Source organism: Panthera uncia, chromosome X (assembly GCF_023721935.1).
Source record: "Panthera uncia isolate 11264 chromosome X, Puncia_PCG_1.0, whole genome shotgun sequence".
Classification (NCBI taxonomy): domain Eukaryota; kingdom Metazoa; phylum Chordata; class Mammalia; order Carnivora; family Felidae; genus Panthera; species Panthera uncia.
The window spans coordinates 65,950,004-65,973,418 of NC_064817.1; the positions used below are offsets into that span (position 1 = coordinate 65,950,004).

At 33.4% G+C, this 23,415-nt stretch overlaps 1 protein-coding gene across 5 annotated transcripts in view; it reads left to right on the forward strand.

Moving 5' to 3' along the window:
* The window catches only part of CYLC1 (cylicin 1), a 77,419-nt gene that overhangs the window by 12,374 nt on the left and 41,630 nt on the right, over positions 1 to 23,415 (forward strand). For 2 of the 5 annotated variants that reach the window (XM_049644010.1, XM_049644014.1), the window contains 3 exons: positions 14,226 to 14,279; positions 20,964 to 21,004; positions 22,757 to 22,875. In XM_049644010.1, coding sequence (XP_049499967.1) covers positions 14,226 to 14,279; positions 20,964 to 21,004; positions 22,757 to 22,875 — 214 coding nt within the window. The remainder of the gene's footprint in view (positions 1 to 14,225; positions 14,280 to 20,963; positions 21,005 to 22,756; positions 22,876 to 23,415) is intronic. The other 3 variants (XM_049644015.1, XM_049644016.1, XM_049644013.1) reach the window with 2 other exon arrangements.

Sequence of the window (23,415 nt, forward strand, 5' to 3'; positions counted from 1 at the left end):
TCAGTTATAGCATTTTGTATTTCATCCTGACTGGTTTCTACTACTTTTATATTCACAGAAAGGGATTCAAATCTATTTTTGACTCCAGCTAGTATTCTTATCATTGTGATTCTTAATTCTGGTTCAGGCATTGTGCTTGTATCTTTGTTGGTTAAATCCTTGGCTGCCATTTTTTGTGCTTTTTCTTTGGGGTGAATTACTTCGTTTTGTCAGTATGAAGGGATTAAAGGAATTAATGAGGTAAAAAAATTAAAAACAATTAAAATGAATAAAATATTAAAATTAAAAAATTAAAACACACCCACACAAAAATCAAATAAATGATGCTAGATCCTAGGTGTGTTTTGGTCTGGATGTTGAAAGTGGTTTTATAGAGTAGAGCAAAAAAGGGGGAAAAAAGGAAATCATTTGAGAATTTGAAAAAACATGAACACACAGAAATAGACTAACATAAAATTATGGAGTTAAAATAGAATTTGAAAAAAAATACATAAAAGTAAAAAAAATATAGTAAATTAAAAAAATATTTTAACAGAAATTGTAAGGAAAAATGAAGGTTTTCTCTTTCTGTATTCAAGAAAAGAAAAGAAAATGAAAAAGAGAAAAAAGAAAAAGAAAAGAAAGGAAATCGTTTGAAAATTTGAAAAAATGAATACCCCGAAATAGACTAAAATAAAATGATGGAAGTAAAATAGAATTTGAAAAAGAAATTACACAAAAGTAAAAAAATATATAGTACAAAATTAAAGAAAAAATATTTTAATAAAAATTGAAAATAAAAATGATTTTTTTTCTCTTTCTGTATTCAAGAAAAAGAGAAAAAAAAAGAAAGAAAGGAAATTGAGTAGATGGACCTGCTAACAGATTCAAATAGGACTTAAATTACTTCGTTTTCACCTAGCAGTCAGACTATGAAGCGTTTTATAGTCCATAAACTAAGCATGTGGTGAGACTTCTGTTCTTGAAGACAGAGGTTGGCCCGATTGGGAAGTCTCAGTGCAATGGCTCCGTTCTCCACCAGATGGCGCTGCTAGACTACTGGGATGGAGTGTTGTGTCACTTGTGGGAGTCCTGTGCGCCCAAGCACAGGAGCAGTGAAAATGGTGTCACCCAGCTACCTAGTGTCTAGTATTGGAACTGTGTTCTCCCCAATCAGCAATCATGCACCCATCCTCTGTCTTCAGCTTTCTCCCACTCCCCACTTTTTTACTGTCCGTGACCAAGCCCCCAGGCAGTACCTCTCTCTGGAGTTTTGTCTGAGATGCGGCTGTTTTCCCGGCCCCTTACTTCTGACAGGCTGTGGCTTTGACCCATTCTGCCCCTTTATGGGAGTGTCTCACTGAGCAGTGGCCAAATATTGGCTGCACCCAGGATCGCTTACTGGACCCTGCTGCTAGCAAGGTTCCAGCCCGCCCCAGAAAAAGTTCTCAACATAGTGTAGCAGCAGCTTTTCAGGGATTATGGAAAAATCACAACACACATCTGGCACCAGGCTTCACTCTTGACCTTGTTCCAGCACTAGCGAATGTGGCTGTTTCCTGGGGTCTGCTGGGACCAAGTGGTTTCAACAGTCTCTACCAAATGTCCTTCCAGCAGTGGAACCGCTTTTCCCTATGTGGCCCAAGAACCTCCTGGACCCCACTCTGCTCCTGGGGATTCACCCTTCCCAACAGAGCACTGCCAGTTATCGAGCTGTGGGGTTACAGACTCTGTGCTCCCTTTGTTTACAGTCTTAATACAGTCTTAAACCCTCTCCTTTCTCCTTTCTCCCTTTTTGGTTTAGTCCCTGTGACTATTTCCAATTTTCCACTTTTTCTCCAGCTGCTTTTGGTGAGGGGTGCTTTTCCTGCATTCCCCATCTCCTGTCTCCATCCTCTCTCTGCCCGCCATGGCTTCTCGCTCCCCAAGTTCACCTCTCTGTATTGCGTACCTGCTGAATTTTGTGTTCAGGTTGTGCAGATTGTTGTGTTAATCCTCCAGTCAGTTTTCTAGGTGTGCAGGATTGTTTAGTGTTGGCCTGGTTGTATTTCATGGACATGAGACACAAAAAACTTCCATGATGTTTTGCCATCTTGGCTCCTCTCCTCTCTACACTTGTGCTAGTCTTCTGCAGTAGGTGCCTGTTGCACTGGGACTGAGGCAAACTTGACTGAAAGGGACAGTCTCCTCAGAGCTCATGGTAGTGGGGCTTGGTATAAGCTGATTAAGTAGCCAGTGTCCCTTCTGTGCTGTTTCCCTCAGGTGTCTCTGTGTTTATGCTGGGGAGTTGGGGAGGGAAATGGCACCAGGAAGCTTCTTTGTTCCAGGAGAGGTGTCTCTGTGAAAGTTACCTCTCAAGGGTGTGCTCTGAAAAGAGTGAGTAATCTCTCCCCTGTGTACCCCAGGCTTCAGATCACGGTTTCCCCACCTTCTGCCCCTGAGTTGTTTGCCTGCTTCTCTCAAGAAGCAGGGCAGCACTCTCAGGACTCTATCCCAGCCAAGCTTGCTGATCTTTATAACTCCAGGCTTTTAGCCCCATTGTTTGCAAGAACTCACAACATTGAACCACTCTCATTTTTCAAGCCAAAGTCTTTGTGGAACTGTTCTCCTTGTGCACTGTCCTGTGTGTTCTACTCTCTCTCTCTCTCTCTCTCTCTCTCTCATCCTCTGTTACCACAGTTCCCTCCCCTCAATGGCACCCATGATCCTTTTCTCCTCTAAGCCAAATATCCACACTTTCTACTTTCTTAGACGTGGCTTCTTCTCTCCCTTAGTTGTGGAGTTTGTTCTGTCAGACTTCACGTTGATTTCTAGGGTATCTAGCAAGATTTGATAGTTATCTAATTGTGTTCCTGGGATGAGATGTGCCTTGGGTCCTCCTACTCTGGGGCCATCTTCCCCTCCTTCTCTTAGATTGTTTTCATTATTTTTCAGATATTTTGTTTTTAGTGTATAGAAACGCAACCCACTTCTGTATCTTGATTTTGTATCCTGCAACTTTACTGAATATAGTGATTAGCTTCAATAGTTTTTTTGTGGGATCTCTAGGATTTTTCTCTAAATAAGATCATATGTATGCAAACAAATAATTTTACTTCTGGATTTGGATGTCATTTATTTGTTTATTTGTTTGTTTGTTTGCCTAATTGTTCTCACTAGGACTGCCAGTACTATGTTGGATAGGAGTGGCCAGAGTGGTCACACTTATTTTGTTCCTAATTGTAGAGGAAGACCTTTCAACATTTCATCCGGTAGAACTTAAGATGTGAGTTTATCATATATGGTTTTTATTACATTGAGCTACATTTCCTTAATAGCCAATGTGTTGAGAGTTTTTACATGAAAGGATTTTGTATTTTGTCAAATGCTTATTTCTGCATCTATTGATATGATTATATGATTTTTCTTTTATTCTATTTATTTGTTATATTATATTTACCAATTTGATTTTATTTAACTGTCCTTACATCCAGGAAATAAATCCCAATTCTTCGTGGTGTATAATTATTTTAATATACTGTTAAATTCAGTTTGCTAATATTTTCTTGAGGATTTCTGCATGCATATTAATGAAAGATATTGGCTTGTATTATTTTTTTTAATTTTTACTATCTTTATATGCCTTTGATATCAGGGTAATGCTTGCCTCACAAAATGAGTTTAGTAATGTTGCCACCTCTGAATTTTTGGAAATGTTTCAGAATAATTAGAATAATTCTTTAAATGTTTTCTAAAATTCATCAGCGGAATCATTTGCTACTGGGCGTTTCTTTGTTGGGAGATTTTTTAATTACTCTAGCCTTACTTCTACTATGTGTTAGTCTAGATTCTCTATTTTTTTATGATTGATTCCTGTTTGGTTCTATGTTTCTAATGTCTCTTATTTCATTAATAATATCATTTATTTGAAACTTCCCTCTTTTTCCACTTCATCTAACTAAAGGTATGCCAATTTTATTCTTTCAAAAAACTAATTCTTTGTTTTGTTGACATTTTCTAAAGTTTTCCTAGTCTCTAATTTATTTCTTCTTTGATCTTTATATTTCTTTTCTTCTAACTTTGAACTTTGTTCTTTTTTCTAGTTCTTTCAGATGTCAAGTTAGATTGAGATCGTTCTTTTTTCTTAATATAGTTGTTTATCATCTTAATTTTGATTCCTAGAATTGCTTTTGTGGCATCCCATACGTTTTTGTATGTTGTTTCCATATCCATTTGTGTCAAAGTTATTTTTTATTTCCCTTTTCATTTCGTTTTTGATTCATTGGGTGTTTAGGAGTTTCCACATATTTGTAGATTTTCGTTTGCTTCCTGGTTATTGATTTCTAGTTACATACCATTGTGATTGGAAAAGATATTTGATGTGAATTATATTTTCTTACATTTGTGAAGACTTATTTTGTGACTTTTTGTATGATCTATCCTGGAGTTTGCTCCTTGTGTTCTTGAGAGGAATGTGTATCTTGCTGCTATTGGATATGATCTTTTGTATATTTCTTTTAGGCACATTTGGTCTAAAATATAATTTAAATTATTTGGTTCCTTGCTGATTTCATGTCTGGAGGTTTTGTCCATTGTTAAAAGTCCATTGAAGTCCCCTACTATTACTGTATTGTTGTCTGTTTCTCTCTTCAGATCTTTTGGTATTTGCTTGATATCTTCAGGTAACCTAATATTTGTTGCTTATATAATTAACCATCGTTATATACTTTTGATAAATTTAAACCTTTATCATTATATACTAACCTTTATCTTTCCTTACTGTTTTTGGCTTAAAGTCTATTTATCTGATATAATTATAGTTCTCCCTGATCCCTTTTGGTTTGCACTTGCATGGAATATGTTTTTCAATCACTTCACTTTGAGACTATAGATGTCCTTAAAGCTGAAGTCAGTCTATTATAAGCATAATAGAGTTATGTCTTGTTTTTTAATCCATTCCACCACTTTATGCCTTTGGAGAATTTAATCAATTTTTATTTAGAGTAATTATTTATAGGTAAGGAGTTACAAATATCACCTTATTAATAGTTTTCTGGCTGTTTTTATAGTTTCACTGCTAATTCTCTTGCTTCCTTCCTTTGTGAATTTATCATTTTCCCCAGTAATATGCTTGGATTCCCTTCTATATATCATTTGTGTATCTACTGTGTGATTTTGCTTTGTGTTACTATTGGTCTTAAAGAAAACATCTTAATAAATATAATAGTTCATTGTAAGCTGATAAGTACTTAACTTCGATTAAGTAGTGGTCAATTTACTACTGTATCACAGTATTAAAATATTCTGAATTTGACTATATATGACTTTTACTAATGTGTTAAATATATTAGTATATTTTGTATTAATTAATGTCCTTTAATTTCAGCTTGAATATCCTTTTTCAGCATTTCTTAAAAAAATAGTGATTATTTACTCCCTCAGTTTTTATCTGGAAAATTGTTTTTCTCCCTTATTTCTGAAGGATAACTTTACAGATAGAGTGTTTTTTGTTGGCAAGGTTTTGTTTTTTGTTTTTTGGGTTTTTTCTCTTTCAGATTTTTGAATTTATCCTCATACTCTCTCCTTGCTTGCAAGATTTCTGAACTTTGATAACTCTTAGATTCTTTCTTTTTGTTGTATTCCATAAATTGTATCAGCTTTCTTCACTCTTTTTCATTTTTTTTTCTGACTCAATAATTTAAAAGGTCTGTCTTCTAATGCATATATTCTTTTCTCCTATTCGATCTATACTATTTGATATTTCTCTATTGCATTTTGCATTTCATTCACTGTGTTTTTCAGATCGAGAATTTGTTTTTCCTTTTTTATGTTTTCTATCCTCTTTGTTAAACTATTCAATTTGCTTGTGTATTGTTTTTTTGTTGTTGAATTTTCTTTCTGTGTTTTTGTAGTTCATTAAGCTTCCTTAAAATAGCTATTTTGAATTATTTATTGGGTAAATCACAAATCTCTATTGGGTTGTGGTTTGTTACTGAAAAATTACTGTAATCCTTTTTTGGTGTAATGTTTCCTTGATGTTTTATGTTCCTTGGAATCTTGCATTTTTGTTTTCATATTTGAAGTAAGAGTCACCTTGTCCATTCCTTACTGACTGACTTCAAAAGAGAAATACCTTCCATCTTCCCTGCTGGGGATCCCGAGGTTCTCTCAGACATTTTATAGATATACGTGTTCCATGCTTCTTATGCCTTTTTGTGGCAGAATTCTTAAGTTTGAATTCTTCCCTGGATCTTGCCAAGCAATAGGCCAACTGCGGACAGCTTCCCATTTACTTCCCTAGAGGCAACACTAAAGCTCAACATTGTATTTCCTGGACCACAGATTCATGCTAGGTTTATGTGCATTCTCACTAGCCATTTGCCAAAGCTCACACTCTTCACCATCAGGAGCATTCACAGGCAGCCAAACACAATGTGTGAGTCTGTGTGTGAGGCAGTGTCATGGGTGCCCATGGGTCAATTTAGGGATCCATGTGCAAAGCATTCCCAGAAGCTCATGGATAGGCTTCTTGATGGAGTCATTAACACAGTAGGATCCATATCCATTTAATGTCCTCGGAGAATTATATCTACTGCTCTCCCTGACTCTTCATGCCCCTAGTAATGCTGCTCATGACTCAATACTCTGGATGTGATGAGATAGAAATGGACTTTTTTTTGTCATTTTCCCACACAGCTAAGGAAACTGGACATTCACACACTTTCACTCTCTTCCATGGGAGAAATCAGAGGCTACACTTTTACTCACTTTTGTCAGTGAGCTGTGCTGCTTTTGGGGATGGGTGATGCTTATAAAGTCAACTCCTCCAATTGTCTCTCTTACTCTCTCTAAGCAGCCTGCTTTCTTTCTTTCTTTCTTTCTTTCTTTCTTTCTTTCTTATTTATTTATTTTAATGGTGTGCTATAACTTCTCCACTTGAAACCAGGGTTTCTGCAAAGGCTCATATGTGAGTGACTGTTTAAGACAGTGTTATCCAGGGTATTTTGGACCATGGTTGAAAGGGGCTAATGGTGGCTCATGGGCTACTGCAGTGTTCATAGGTGGTACCAAGGACTATCGCCACATACAAAGGTGGGCAAGACTCTTCCTGGATCCCTTAGTATATGGTACTAAACAAAATTTGGTGAAGCCATGGTGGAAAACATTATCGAGGTTCATCAAAAAATTAAAAATTGAATTACCATATGATTCAGTAATTCCATTCCTGGATATTTTCCCAAAGGATATGAAAAGACTAGTTTGAAAAAGCATATGCACCCCTATGTTTACTGCAGCACTATTTATAATTGTTCTAAGGACCTTAGGGACATTTGGGTTGTTTCCATATCTTGATGAAATACAAAATAAATAAATAAATAAATAAATAAATAAGTGTTGGGGAAGATGTGGAGAGAAAAGAACCCTCATTAACTGTTTTATTCCTCGTATTTTTTATTTTACCTATCCTGACAGGTGTGAAGTAAAATCTCATTGTGGTTTTAATTTTCATATCCCTCATGATTAATGATGTTGAGCTACTTTCCATACTGCTGTTGGTCATCTATATGTCTTTTTCTGAAAAAAAAAAATGTCTATTCATGCCCTCTGCCCATTTTTAATTGTACTATTTTTTGGTATTGTGTTGTATAAGTTCTTTATATGTTTTGACTATTAACCCTTTATCAGATATATTATCTGCAAATATTTTCTCCCATTTAGTAGATTATCTTTTAGTATTGTTAATTTCTTCCTTTGCTGTGCAAAAGCATTTATTTTGGTATAGTCCCAATAGATTAATTTTGGTTTTCTTTCCCTTGCTAGAAGAGACATATCTAGAAAAATTTCTTTACAACTGATGTCAGAGAAATTCTGTTTTCTTCTAAGTGTTTTATTGTTTCAGGTCTCACATTTTTCTCCTTAATTCACTTTTTTATTTGTGTGTGTGGAGTAAATAGTAGTCCTGTTTCAGTCTTTTGCATGTAGCTGTCCAGTTTTTCCAACACCACTTATTAAAAAGATCTATGTTTCTATATTTGTGCCAGGACCTTACTGTTTTGATAACTGTGCCTTTGTAGTATACCTTGAAATTTTGAATCACAATACCTGCAGCTTTGTTTGTTTGTTTTGCTTTTTTCCTCAAGGTTACTTTGGCTATTTGGGGTGTTTTGTAGTTACACACAAATTTTAGTATCATCTGTTCTAGTACTGTGAAAAATGTTGTTGATATTTTGATAGAGATTTCATTAAATCTGTAGATTGCTTTGGTTATTATGGACATTTTAACAATACTGGTTCTTCTAATCCATGAGCATAAAATATCTTTCCATTTGTTTGTGTTATCTTCAGTATCATTCACCAATATTTTGTAGTTTACAGAGTAGTTTTTCACCACATTAGTTACATTTATTATTTTATCATTTTGTGCAATTGTAAAAGGGATTGCTTTCTTAATTTTCTTTGTTGTTACTTCATTATTAGTGTACATAAAGGCAACAGGTTTCTGCATATTATGTATCCTGTGACTTTACAAAATTTATTTATCAATTCCGGTAGTTTTGGGTGGAGCCTTTAAGGTTTTCTGTATATAATATCATCTTCAAACAGCTAAAGTTTTACTTCTTCCTTACCAATTTGGATGTCTTTTATTTGTTTTTCTTTTCTGTTTGCTTTGTCTAGGACTTCTAGTACTATATTCAATAAATGTAGTGTAAGTAGACATCCATGTCTTGTTCCCGACCTTAGAGGAAAAACACTCTAGTTTTTCACCACTGAGTATGATGTTAGCTGTGGGATTTTTACATATGGTCTTTCTTATGTTGAGGCATATTCCCCCTAAAACAGATTTTTTGAGACTTATTATGAATAAATATTGCACTTTGTCAACTTTTTTCTGAATCTACTGAAGTGATCATATGGTTTTTACTCTTTTGTTAAGGTGACACATCACTTTGATTGACTTATGAATATTAAAATACCCTTGAAACCCGGGAATAAAGCACACTTGATACTGTATTGTTGGATTTAGTTTGCTAATATTTCATTGAGGGTTTTTGCATCTATGTTCATCAGAGATATTGGCCTGTAGTTTTCTTTTTTTGTGGTGTCTTTATCTGCTTTGTTTGTTTTTTGTATCAGGGTAATTCTGGCCTTATAGAATTTTTTTTTCTTTCCCCTTCTATTTTTTCAAATAGTTTGAGGAGTATTGGTATTAATTCTTTTTTAAGTGTTTGGTATAATTTACTGTGAATGCATCAGTCCTGCACTTGTTTTACAGGAATTTTCTTTTTTTTTTTTAATGATTCAATTTCATTGCTAGTAATCAGTCTATTTAAATTTTCTATTTCTTCCTGATTCACTTTTAGAAAGTTTTATGTTTCTAGGAATTTATCCATTTCCTTTAGGTTGTCCAATTTGATACCATAGAATGTTTCATAATTTTCTTTTATAATCCTTCATATTTTTCTGGTGTTAGTTCTTATTTCTCCTACTTAATTTTTTATTATATTCATTTGAGTCCTCCCTCATTTTTTCTTGTTGAGTCTAGCTAAAGGTTTGTCAATTTTGTTGATATACTTTGTTTCAAAGAAATATTTCTTGTTTAATTTATCTGTTATATTTTTTTAGTCTCTATTGCATTTATTTCTGCTCTAATTATTATTTTTTCCTTTATTCTAATGGTTTTGGACTTTGCTCTTCTAGTTCTTCTAGGTTTAAGGTTAGGTTGTTTATTTTAGACTTTTCTTGCTACTTGAGGTAGGCCTGTATTGCCATAACCTCCCTCTTAGAACGGCTGTTGCTTCATCCCTCAATTTTTTTTTTTTTACTATTTTGTTTTCATCTTCATTTTTCTCCATGTATTTTTTAAATGTCCTCTTTGATCTCTTGGTTGACCCATTCATTGTTTAGTAGCATGTTATTTAGCCTTCATGTATTTGTGTTCCTTCCAAATTTTTTCTTTGTGATTGATTTCTAGTTTCATAACAATGTGGTCAGAAAAGATGCATATGATTTCAGTCTTTTTAACTTATTGAGAGTTGTTTTGTGGTATAACATCTGATTTATTTGGAAGAATGTTTCATGTGCCCTTGAAAAGAATGTGCATTCCACACGTTGGATAGAATTTTCTGAATCTGTTAGGTCTATCTAGTCCAATGTGCCATTCAAAGCCCCGTTTTCCTTGTTGATTTTCTGCCTGGATGATCTATTTACTCCTGTAAAGGTGTGTTAGAGTCCCATACATCGTATTATTGTCAACTTCTTCATTTATGTCTGCTAATAATTGCTTTATGTATATAGGCGCACCCATTTTTGCTGCATAAATATTTCAAATTGTTATATCTGTTTGTTGGATTTTTGGCCGTAACACTATGTTGTGTCCTTCTTTGTGTCTTGTTACACTGTTTGTTTTAAAGTCTATTTTTTCCTATACAATATTGCTACCCAGTTTTCTTTTTATTTCCATTTGCATGGTAAGGGTTTTTCCATTCTTTCACTTTCAATATGTATGTGTCTTTAAGTCTGAAGTAGGTCTCTTCTGGGTACCATATAGAGAACCAAAAGTGGTTCTTGCATTTTTATCCTTTCATTCAGCATGTGTCTCTTGTTTGGAGCATTTAGGCCATTTAGAATCAAAGGGATTACCAATAAATGTGTAATTATTTCAATTTTGTTGTTTCATTTTTTTTTGTATTTTTCTTCTCTTTTATTTTCTCTTGTTTGGTGGTTTTCTTTAATAATATGTTTGGATTTTTTTTTCTTTTTTTGCATCTCTATACAGATTTTTCATTTGTGGTTACCATTAGCTCATATATAACTTTTCATGCATATAACTGTCTATATTAAATTGATGGTTACCTAAATGCAACCCATTCTGAAAGCACTAATTTTTTATTTCCCCCATGCACACATATGATATCATACTTTGCATCCTTCTATTTTGTGAATTTTGTGACTGGGTTATATATATATGTAACCGTTTTACTGCTTTGGAGATTTAACTTCCTTCCTGTTTTTTTTTTTAAAGTTTGTTTCTTTTGAGAGAGCATGAGCAGGAGATAGAAAAAGAGGCAGAGAGAGAATACCAAGCAGGGTCTGTGCTGTCAGCTCAGATAAGGCTCCATCTCATGAACCATGAGATAATGACCTGAGCTGAGATCAAGAGTCAGATGCTAAACTGAGTGAGCCATCCAGGCACCCTAATGTTCATATTTCAACCAAAATTCTATTTGTGACTATATAGGTATTCTCTAAGATGATGTTACATTTTCTCTATTGTGCTCTCCACTTCCTTCTGAACCCTCATCAACACTTTTAATGTCCATATTTTACCAATAGTTTGTTTATTATGTATTCTTTAAGATGATATAGGCTTTTTCTATCATGCTCCTCACTTCCTCCAGAGTCCATCAGAGACTTTAACACTCATATGTCTACTAACAGTTTTTCCAAGGCAATATAAATCCCTTTAGCCTTTGCCATATCCCAAATCTAAATTCACTTCCACATTTTTAGGTATTTGTTACAGTAGCACCCACACCCATTACTGGTACCATGATTTGTATTAATTATTATTGCTGTGAGAAAATGCCACAAATTCAGTGGGATAAATAATACAAACACATTTGCTTACATTTCTGGAGGTTATAGGTCTGAAATCAGTTTTACTTAGGCTAAAATCAAGGTGTCAGCAAGGTTGCTTTCTTCTAAAGTCTTTGAAGAGGAAACCAATTTTCTTGCATAGTTTTAGCTTCTAGTGCCCACCTGAGTTCTTTGGCTTGTGTCTCCTTTCCCTTTCTCCAAAGGGAATCGTTCCAATCTCTTTTTTCATCATCAGATTGCCTTATCACCCTCTGGTTTTCTTGTTTTTTTCTTATAAGAACTCTGTTGAATACATTAAGTGTCTTGCTGGATAATCCAGAATAATTTCCTGATTTCAAGGTTCTTAACCACATATGTACAATCCCTTTAGTCATATAAGATGATATTCACAGGTTCCAGTCCTTCAGATATGGACATTTTGTGAAGTTATTTACTAGCTTTCCACAGTACTCAATATTTATTAGTTGAATGAATACATGAATGAAAATAACATCATAATTTCTTATTCAAATTTGAAGAACTGACTTATTCAATTATCAAGGAATAGAATTTCAAGAAGAGTAATGAATTAAATGAAGTAGAGAAAAACAGCAGTTATGTTTATAAAAAGAAGATTTGAAGAAAACGACATATAAATGGAGAAGGAAAAATAATTTTGAGAGCAGGATTTCATTCTAGAACAAATAAAACAAATTAAAATAGCTTATTATATTAAAAGGTATACTATACTGGAAAGTGCATTTTAAGCACTCTAAAATGCTATAAAAGCACAATAAACATACTAGTTATTATTGTTATTAATATTGTTATGACTACCATTTCTTTAAAAATATTTTATTATGATGTTCAAAAAAGAAATATCTACTACTTTTTTCTACTACTTTTATCTACTTTTTTCTTTACATTTCCTTTTTTTTGGAAAAAGGGAGAGTGGTACAGTTAATCCCCATTGGATAACAGAAGGCTTACATGTCATTCTATTCCATTAGGATTATATATTTTTGTGTCCTGTTTAAGAAACATTCCACTGCTATTAAAATATTCTCTTATGTTACCTCTGAAAATATTTTGTTTTACTTTTCAGCTTTATGTCTATAATACATCTAGTACTAATTTTGGTGTGTAAAGTGAGAGAAGGACCAATACTCACATCTTGTCCCTTTGAAGATATCAAATTGACTAGTACCATTTGTTGAAAATACTCTTTCCCCAGTGCATGACAATTTTGGGAGAATTCATGTGACCATATCTTTATAGACATCTTTTTATATTTCCTATTCTGTTTCAATGGTTATTTGTTTTTGTGCCAATACTACATTGTCTTAACTGTTGCCATTTTATCATAAATTGATATATTGATATTTGGCAATGTATAATTTTCCATTTTTTTTTCAAATTGTCTTGAATATTCTTGGCTTTCTCATTTCCATGTAAATTTAGAATCAACTATCAGTTATAAAAAATGTCAAAAATTTTTATTGAGATTATATTCAATCAATATATCAATGTGGGAAGGTGTGTTATACATATAATATTGAATCTTTCAATTCCTGAAGATGGTATATATGTCAATTTGTTTATGTTTTATTTAATTTATCTTAATATTGGTTTACACCCTTTATTATAGACATTTGGAAGATATATTTTTAGATTTATTCCTAAGTGTTTGGTATTCATGATGTTATCATATAAATGGTATATTTTCTAATTATGTTGTTGTGTATAGAAATATAACTTATTTTCACAGTTAATCTTAGTATATAGCAATTTCACTAAATTCATTTATTAATTCTGATTGTGTGTCTGAACATCTTACATTTTCCATGTAAACAGTTGTGCTGGCTGCAAATAACAATTTTATTTCTCCTTTTACTATTTTTAGGCTTTTAACTTATTTTTTCTTGCTTTATTGCATAGGCTAGGACCTCTATTACAATGTCAGATCGAAGTTTACTAGTGGACACCCTTTTTATTCATCAGTTTAAGAGGAACGCTTCTACTTCACCATTGAATATTACATTTATTCTGGTTTCATATAGATTCTTTTTACCAGGCTAAAGAAATTTCTATTTCTTGTTTGCCAAAAATTTTCCATAAATGAATTTTAGATATTTTTTTTTGTAATTTTATTTGTTTATTATTTATTTTGAGAGAGAGTGACAGTGTGAGCTGGGGAGGGGCAGAGATGGAGAGATAAAATTGCAAGCAGGCTCCACACCACCATTGCAGAGCCCAATGTGGGGTTCAAACTTATGAACCATGAGATCATGACCTAAGCCTAAATCAAGAGTCAGACGCTTAACTGACTAAGTCACCCAGGCTCCCCAAATGTTAGATATTCTTAAAGACTTTTTCTGTATACTGAAATGATCACATGACTTTCCCTCCTTTATTCTAATGTGTTAATGTGGTGAATTTCAAATGTTGAACTGACTTAAAATAGGACTCATTTGGTTGTGATATAATATGCTTTCTATGTGTTGAATTTGATAAAATGTTTAAGCATTTTAGAACCTATATTTATAAAAGATATAAGACTGTAATTTTATTTTCTATTAATGACTTTTTCAGATGTTGTTATTAAGGCTATTCTCTTCTCATAGAACAAGTTGATAAATGTTCCCTTTTTCAGAAGAGTTTGTGAATAATTGTTATTATTTATTCTTCAGATTTTTGGGAGAATTTATCAATGAAGACATCCATACCGCAAATTCTTTATGTCGGTAAGTTTTTAATTATCAAGCTAACATCTTTAGTATACATACAATAATTTATATTTTTCTATTTCAGCTTTAATATGTGTTCTTTTTAAAGGAATTTTCCTATTTCACCTAATTTTTCAAGTTTACATGCATAATTTTTTTGTTTTCTTTTCACCTCTGTTATCTTTATTTTTTAATGTTTATTCATGTATTTTATAAGAGAGAGAGAGAAGGAAAGGGGTGGAGAAAGAGGAGACAGAGAATCACAAGCAGACTCCACATTGTTAGAAAAATGCTCAACACAGAGCTCAATCTCATGAACCATAAGATCATGACCTGAGCTGAAACCAAGAGTCAAATGTTTAATTGACTAAGCCACCCAGGTGCCCATGTTATCTTTATTTTTTTTTCTTCCTACATATATTGGCTTCAATGAGCTGTTCTGTTTCTAGTTTCTTGATATGGATATGTAAAACATTTGTTTTCAGATTCTTTTATTTTCTGATATATGAATAAAGCTATAAAATTCTTAGTAATTCTTTGCATCCATTCATATTTAACTATCATATTATTCTTCATGATATACAAAATATATTTCAAAATATTTTCTAATTTTAATTGTTATTTACTCTTTAACCCATATATATTATACTGTTAATTTCCAAATATTTAGATTTTTCAAAATTTTCTTTTTGTTATTGATTTCTAGCCTTATGCAACTGTGGTCAGCAAATATATACCATACAATTTCAGTACTTTGATATTTGTTGAAACTTAATTTATGGTCCAGTCTATAGTCACTTTGGTTAAATATTCCATGTGAACTTGAAAAGAATGTGTATTTTGCAGTTGTTTGGTGTAGTGTCTTCATATGTCATTTTGTTAATAATGTTATTCAAAATTTCTATATCTCTACTTATATATTTTATATAATTGCTCCACATACTAAATGTTCCAGCTGTAATTGTAAGTTTGCATATTGCTTTTAGTTGTATAGCTTTTTGCTTGTGTATTTTAGTTATGCAAGTGAGTACATGCAAATTTAGATTTGTATTTTCCTATGGGATTGACCCATTTAGCATTATAAAATGTTGCATTTATCTTTATTTACGTTAAAAGTAACTTTGTTTGACATTAGTGTAGCTTTATGAGCTTACTATCCTTTAGTGTGTACACAGTACACTATCTCCACTAAAACATTAATCTTTATGTGTTCTTTTATTTTGGTATATCTTCTATAATCCACTGAAAAAGTTTTGTCTCTTATTTTAATTTATCATTTTAAGATTTATAATCATGTAATTTTATTTATTTTAAATATTTATTTTTTATTTTAATTCCAGTATAGTTAATATATAATGTGATATTAGTATCAAGCATACAATATAGTGATTCAATAATTCTATACATTAACAGTGCTCATCATGATAGGTATATTATTAATCCCCCTTAACCTATTTCATCCATTCCCCAAGCCACCTCCCCTTTGGTAACCATCAGTTTCTTCTCTGATGTCTTCTCCCAACCTACTTCTTGAGTCACTGTTGGATTTGCATGTGTAGTTATCTTCCCCTTTCCACAGGCCAGGAATCACTTTGGAGTGGTGCTGGCTCCTAGTGAGGCTGTTTTTTGGCATTGCTTTCAATGGGCTGTAGACAAGGGTATATTGGAGGCATAAGGTCCACAGGAGAACATGGGGTCTGGAAGGACAGTGCCAGAAAGTTCTGCACACTTCTGCTGCTAAAGGGGGCTGCAGCTACCTGGAAAAACTGCTGAAGCTTGGATGTCAGGAATGTTTCTGCAGGAGCACACAGGGTTGGGGAACACTATTAGCAAATGAAGTGGAAAGTATGCACTGTGCTAATTTCTGCTGTTGCCCTTGAATCTAGGTTAGGGTGTGGGGGAAGGAAATGAATGGTACCTGCTAGCTCTTTTTTTCCTTGAGAAGTTCCCCAAAGATCCCTGCCCACCCAGGACATTCTCTGAGATTAGTAAATAAATTTCCTTCCTGCACACTCCAAGTGTTTTCAAAACTGCTGCTTCTAAACGACATCTCAACAGGGCTGTTTGTTGTGCTGTATCTTTAGTGGCAGGGACTCTGCCCTCCTCACTCTCCTAGAACTGAGCTCCCCCTGGCTTTTTGTTTGTTTGTTTCATGTTTTTATTTAAATTCTCGTTAGCCAATATGCACTGTAATATTAATTTCAGGAGCAGAATTTAGTGACTCATCATTTACATACAACAATACCCACTGCTCATCACTTTGAGTGCCTTCTATAATACCCATCACCCATTTAGTCCATCCCCCCGCACACCTCCCCTCCAGCAACCCTTTTTATTCTCTATAGTTAAGAGTCTGTTTTATGGCTTGCCTCTCTCTCTTTTATTATTATTATTATTATTATTACTATTGGTCCCCGGATTTTTAAAGTTCCAGTATTCAGTCCCCCTGATTGTTAGGCTTCTCTAGTTTTCAAAGCCAAATATTATGGTAATTTGTTTTCCCTGTGTGGGTCCCTCCATGCCTGGGGTGCCTAGGGTGGATTCTGGTCTTCAGTTATCCTCCCAAGATGTTTTTGTGTGTAGAGACCTAAGTGCCTTCACTTGTACCCACTTTAGTTTCAGCTGTTCTGCTATGGCACCCTCTGCATGGAGAGCTCAGGGACCTCCTGACTGCACATTACATCAGCTCCAGCCACCCTGCCTGGCACCTCCTGCACAGAGTGCTCCAGAACACCATGGTTTACACCCATTTCAGCTTTATCTTACTAGGGTGGCCTCAGTGTGTAGAATGCTGAGAATACCCTGCTTGCATACACTTCACTTTTAGTTGTCCTGACAGGATGCCCACTACTTGGAAAGCCCCAAGACACTCAGTCCATGCCAACCGTAGCTCTAGCCAGCCAGGAAAAGTCACCAACCACATAGTCTACATAGAGGCTAACCATAAACAAGACCATTCCTTCAGTTTAGAAAATGTCAGTGATCTTCCCAATCCATAGAAACAAACACAGAAAGTCAAGCAAAATGGAGACACAGAAGAATGTTCTCCAAAAGAAAGAAAGAAAAAAGAAAGAAAGAAAGAAAGAAAGAAAATGAAAATAAAGAAAAGAAAGAGAAAAAAAAGAAAGAAAAAAACTTCATAAAAACAACTAAATGAAATAGGTTTAAGCACTATGACTTACAAAGAATTTATTTTTTTATTTTTGTTTGTTTTTGTTTCTTTTTTGAATATGAAATTTATTGTCAAATTGGTTTCCATACAACACCCAGTGCTCATAACAACAGGCGCCCTTCTCAATACCCATCACCCACCCTCCCTTCCCTCCCACCCCCCATCAACCCTCAGTTTGTTCTGTTTTTAAGACTCTTATGGTTTGGCTCCCTCCTTCTCTAACCTCTTTTCTTCTTCTTTTTTTTTCTTTTTTTACCTTCATGCCTTATAAAGAATTTAAAGTAATGATTATAAAGATACCAGGCTGTAGAAGGGAGTGGAAGAACTCAGTGAGATTCTCAATAAAGAAACACAATATATATAATATACCATAGGCAAAAGACCATCTCTTCAATAAATAGTGCTGGGAGAACTGGACAGCTACATGTAAAAAAATGAAACTGGATCACCTTTTAATAGCAAACCTAAAAATAACTCAAAAGGGATTAAAGACCTGAAATCATCACAATCCTAGAAGATAATACAGGCAAAAATTACTCTTATAATATAATACAGGCAATAATTACTCTCATAATAAAGGCAATAATTACTCATACATCAATCATAGCAATATTTTTTCTGGATATGTTTCCTAAGGCAAGAGGAGCAAAACCAAGAGTAAACTATTGGGGCTTCATCAAAATAAAAATATTTTCCACCACAAAGGAAACTATCAGCAAAACAAAAGAGCAGCCTAGTGAATGGGAGAAGACATTTGCAAATGATATACCTGATAAAGAGTTAATATTCAAAATATATTTAAAATGTATACAGCTCCACAGGAAAAAAATCAAGCAATTTGATTGAAAAATGTGCAGGGGACCAGAATAGCCATTTTTTTAAATTTAAATTAAAGTTAGTTAACATACAGTATTGTCATGGCTTCAGGAGTAGTACCCAGTGATTCATCTCTTACATATGACATCCAGTGTTCATCCCAAAAAGTGCCCTCCATAATACCCATCACCCATTTAACCCATCCCTCCAACCTCTTCCCCTCCAGTAACTTTCAGTGTGTTCTTTGTATATGAGTCTCTTATGGTTTGCCTCCCTCTGTGTTTTTATCTTATTTCTCCTTCCCTTACCGGATGCTCCAAAAGACATTCAGATGGCCAACAGACACATGAAAAGATGCTCAACATCAATAATAATCACTGAAATGCAAATCAAAACCACAATTAGATATCACTTTATAACTTTTAAAATGGTTAAAAGACATGAAGTAACAATTAGTTTTGACAAGAGAGAATGTGGAGAAAAAAGGAACCCTTTCTTGTACCTTCTTGGAAGGAATGTAAATTGGTATGGCCACTGTGAAAAACAGTATGGAGGTTCTTTGAAACAATTAAAAATTAAAATACCACATGATCAAATAATTTCACTGATGCGTATTTACACAAATAAAACAAAAATAATAATTCACAAAGATATATGCACCCTTATGTTAATTGAAGCATGATTTACAAGAGCCAAGATATGGAAACCACTAACTTTCCCATGAATAGATCAATGGATAAGGAGATTGTGTGTATACATGCAGTGGAATATTATGCAACCACAAGAAAGATGAGATTTGATTTTATTTTTTAAATAATTTTTAATGTTTATTTATTTTTGAGGGAGAGAGAGAGAGAGAGAGAGAGAGAGAGAGAGAAAGTATGAGCAGGAAAGGAGCAGAGAGAAAGGGAGACAGAATCTGAAGCAGGCCCCAGAGTGTGAGCTGTCAGCACAGAGCCCAACATGAGCCTTGAACTCACAAATCATGAGATCATGGCCTGAGCTGAAGTTGGATGCTTCAGCGACTGAACCACCCAGGTGCCCCAAAAGGAAGAGATTTTAGACAGCATGGATGGACTTTAAGGGTGTTATGCTAAGTGAAATAAATCAGGCTGAGAAAGTCAAATACCATATAATTTCACTCATAAGTGGAATATCAAAAAAGAAATTATTAAAGGCAGAATCAGACCTACAAATGCAGAAAACTGATAGTTGACATTTATGGGAATAAAAGGCATAGCATAAGAAATATAGTTAGTTATATTGTAACAACAATGTATTGAGATGGATTCTCAAGGCTACACTTGTGAACATAACAATGTATAAACTTGTTGAATCACTATTTTGTACAACTGAAACTAATGTAACATTGTGACAACTATATTCAAATGAAAAAAATCCTCAAAGTGTTACTATTGAAGGCTTATTAATAATAGTATTTATAATAATCATTATCCATAGTATAAATTTAATTGAAGTATTTTTAGTATATGTTTATTGATGTTAATAATGCAAACTGTGTTTGTTTATTACAATATTGAATAATACATAAGAAGTACATAGTATTTTAGCATGTTTTAAAATTGATGTTACTTTAAAAAAATGTTTATTTCTTTAGAGAGAGAGAGTGCACACAATTGGGGAGGGACAGAGATAGAAAGGGAAAGAGAGAATCTCAAGTAGGCTCCAAACTCAGTGAGGAGCCTGATGTGGGGCTTGATCTCACAAATGTTATATCATGACCTGAGCTGAAATTGAGATTTGGACTATCAACAGAATGAGCCACGCAGGCACCCCAAAATTTATGTTACATTTTATTGAAGTATAGTTGACATGCAATATTATATTAGTTTCATGTGTACAACATAGTGATTCAACAATTCTATACATTATAGAGTGCTCACCATAATAAGTGCAGTTACCATTTGCACTATACTACATTGTTAAAATATTGCTTATATTCTTTGTGCTATACATTTCATCCCTGTTATTTATTTTATAATGGAAAGTTTGTACCTCTTAATACTCTTCACCTATTTTGTTCATGCTACCATCCTCTTACCCTTTGGCAACCACCAGCTTGTTCTCTGTACTTATGTATCTGTTTCTATTTTTGTTTATGTGTTCATTGTTTGTTTTCTTTTTTCATTCCGCATAATAAGCAAAACCATATAGTATTTTTTAATTTCTGTATCTGATTTATTTCACTTCACATAATACCCTCTAGGTCCATTCATGTTGCTGCAAATGGAAAGATGTAATCATTTTTTTAGTTGATATATACACACACACACACTACATCTTTAGCCGTTCATCTATGCATGGACAGTTAGATTGTTTCCAGATTTTAGCTATTGAAAATAGTGCTGTGCTAAACATAGTGGTTCATATATCTTTTTGAATTAATGTTTTTGTTCTCCTCGAGTAAATACCCAAAAGTAGAATTACTGTATGATATGGTACTTCTATTTTTAGGTTTTAGAGGAAACTCTACACTGTTTTCCACAGTGGTTGCACCAGTTTATATTCCTACCAACAGTGTGCAAGTGTTTACTTTTCTCCACATCCTCACAGACGCTTATTATTTTTGTCTTTTTGATACCAGGCATTCTCACTGGTGTATTGTATTGTATTATATTATATTTATTGATGTATGACTATTATTAGTTATTATTAACTATAGCACAAATTTAATTGTAGCTTTTTTTTAACAGGCAAGAAGTAAACATCAGAATGTATGATAATTCCATATCAAGTAAGAATTGAGTCTTTGAAATTCAATATTACTTAGATCATATTCAAAGTTATTTTGGGGACAAATAACTTTTGTTTTTTGGAACAAATAACCATTCAAAGTAGTAAAGCATAAAGTGCCCTGATATCTCTTAAAATTTAAAAGAACCTATATGTGTGTGTATGTGTATATGTGTGCATTGAAATATATGTGTGTTTAAAGTATTTTTGATCTTGATGTAGGTTTGTAGTAGCTATTTTAAAAGAAAATATTGGGACGCTTGGATGGCTCAGTCAGTTAAGTATCTGACTCTTGATTTCAGCTTAGGTCATTGTCTCATTGTTCATGGGATCAAGCCCCATGTCGTTCTCTGTGCTGACATAACAGAGCCCGCTTGGGATTCTCTCTCTCTCTCTCTCTCTCTCTCTCTCTCTCTCAAAATACATACATAAGTGAGTAAATAAATAAACTGAAAAATGAAATATTTAGTTTGTTCTTCCTCATTATAACAACAAATCAACAAATCTTAATTACATAAGTTTCCTTTCATTTAAAAATCACAATTACAAAGCCCAAAGTAGAGATAAATCACAATTACAAAACCCAAAGTAGAGAAGAATTGTAGTCAAAATGACGAAAGTGGACATACAATTTTGTTGAAAAGCTACAACTTAAATAATTTTTTCCTTATATATTGAGCGGATATCTTCCTGCACTGATACAACTTTTCCCACTGGATCTAGTTCTCCCCTCAGGAAATACATAGAAAAAGTCTCTAACATTGTGACCAAGACCAGGGACTCTGAGCCAAATTACCTGTTTGAATCTTAGCTCTTCCCCATTATGAGTTTCAGAAAGCAGTTTAACCTCTCTTAGTGCTTCATTTTTGTATATCTATAAAATTGAAGCAATTATAAATTTTATTATCTAACTCAGTGTTGTGTGAATTAAACGTGCTTAAAACAGTCTGACACATAGTAACCACTATATGTGTTAGTAGTTGCAGTTATACTGTTACTATTACTATTATACTTTCATATAACAGTTATTTAAATATTTGAATATAGTGATCACATCCTTCATTAATCTCCTTATATCCAGGAGAACTATACTGAATTACCTCACTATTTCTTCCTTTGAGGTTAGAACACCCAGATAGTTTGATCACTTTATTCTGGATGCGCTCAAGGGTGTATATACCAATCTTTAAATAGATTTCCCTGAACTAAATTCAGTATTTGGGTTTGTGGCCCTAATTTTTTGTGACTTGGATGTCATTGAGGTCAGAAGTGTGCTAAAATATATGATCAGATTTAATCAATAGAGACTTTATGGACTACTTTATGCTCTGCATTGTGCTATTATGGGGACTATAGAAGTCACATTGTCTGCAAGATAACCAAAATGACAAAGAAAATAAATCAAAATATATAAGATGATGTTTGAAAAGAAACAGCAAATTTTTCTCCATTTTACATTCCTACTTATTGTATTATATTAACTATTATGATTTAAGTAAAAATTGTGAAAAAAAGTTTAATTTAAAAAATAAAGTTACAAATGTAATTTTACATACAATTTAGTGCTAAATGGGGAAATTAGTTTTTATTTTCCCTAATTGATACCCAAAAATACTAAAGAATCCAGGGAAAGAAGCTATATTTTGAGTTATAACTTAGTTTAATTTAAGCAATATATTTCTTAAGAATATTTCAGTGCTGATGGAAGTCTGGCTATTAACTGCAACTTGTGCATTGTTCTCACTCATTATAGTCAGTGAATCAAACAGAAAATTATGGAATCAAGATTACTTTACTTTGACATTTCCCAAACAACTCCAGCCAGGTAGAGAAAAGAGATCAATATCTTCAGAATTACAAATCTCAGTTCCTGTAAGTATTGAAAATGTCATTTTAACTAAATCTAAGACTATACAATATGTGAATTTAAATAAAAATATATATAATTTGAATTTTAATTCCTTTTGGAAGCAGATATTTTAAATTTATAATTCCCTGTACAACAGATTACCTCCATCTGTTTCAGATATACTTGTATTTATACATAATTCTAATTTTCAAAGGCATTATATAGTAATAGGCTATGAAAGCTACAGAACCTAATGATAAAACTGGTGAGATCTCTCAGGAAATGTTTACCAGCTGCAAAAACATCTAAAATTTGAACCTTAGAACATGGGCTAATGTTGATAAGGTTTCAGGGCCTCTCCATTTTCTTTAATCTGGCATTCAGGATACTAGATACAGGGACATTCAAGATTTTACCCCTTTTATATAAAGTGTAAATATCTTATTAACTAGGAAAAGGAAAAACTAGCTTACAGAGGTCACCCATGGTGATATCAAAATATGTTTTAAGAGCATCTCCCAAGTCAGAGTAAGTCAATGCATTTATTTGAGTGCCAATTCCAC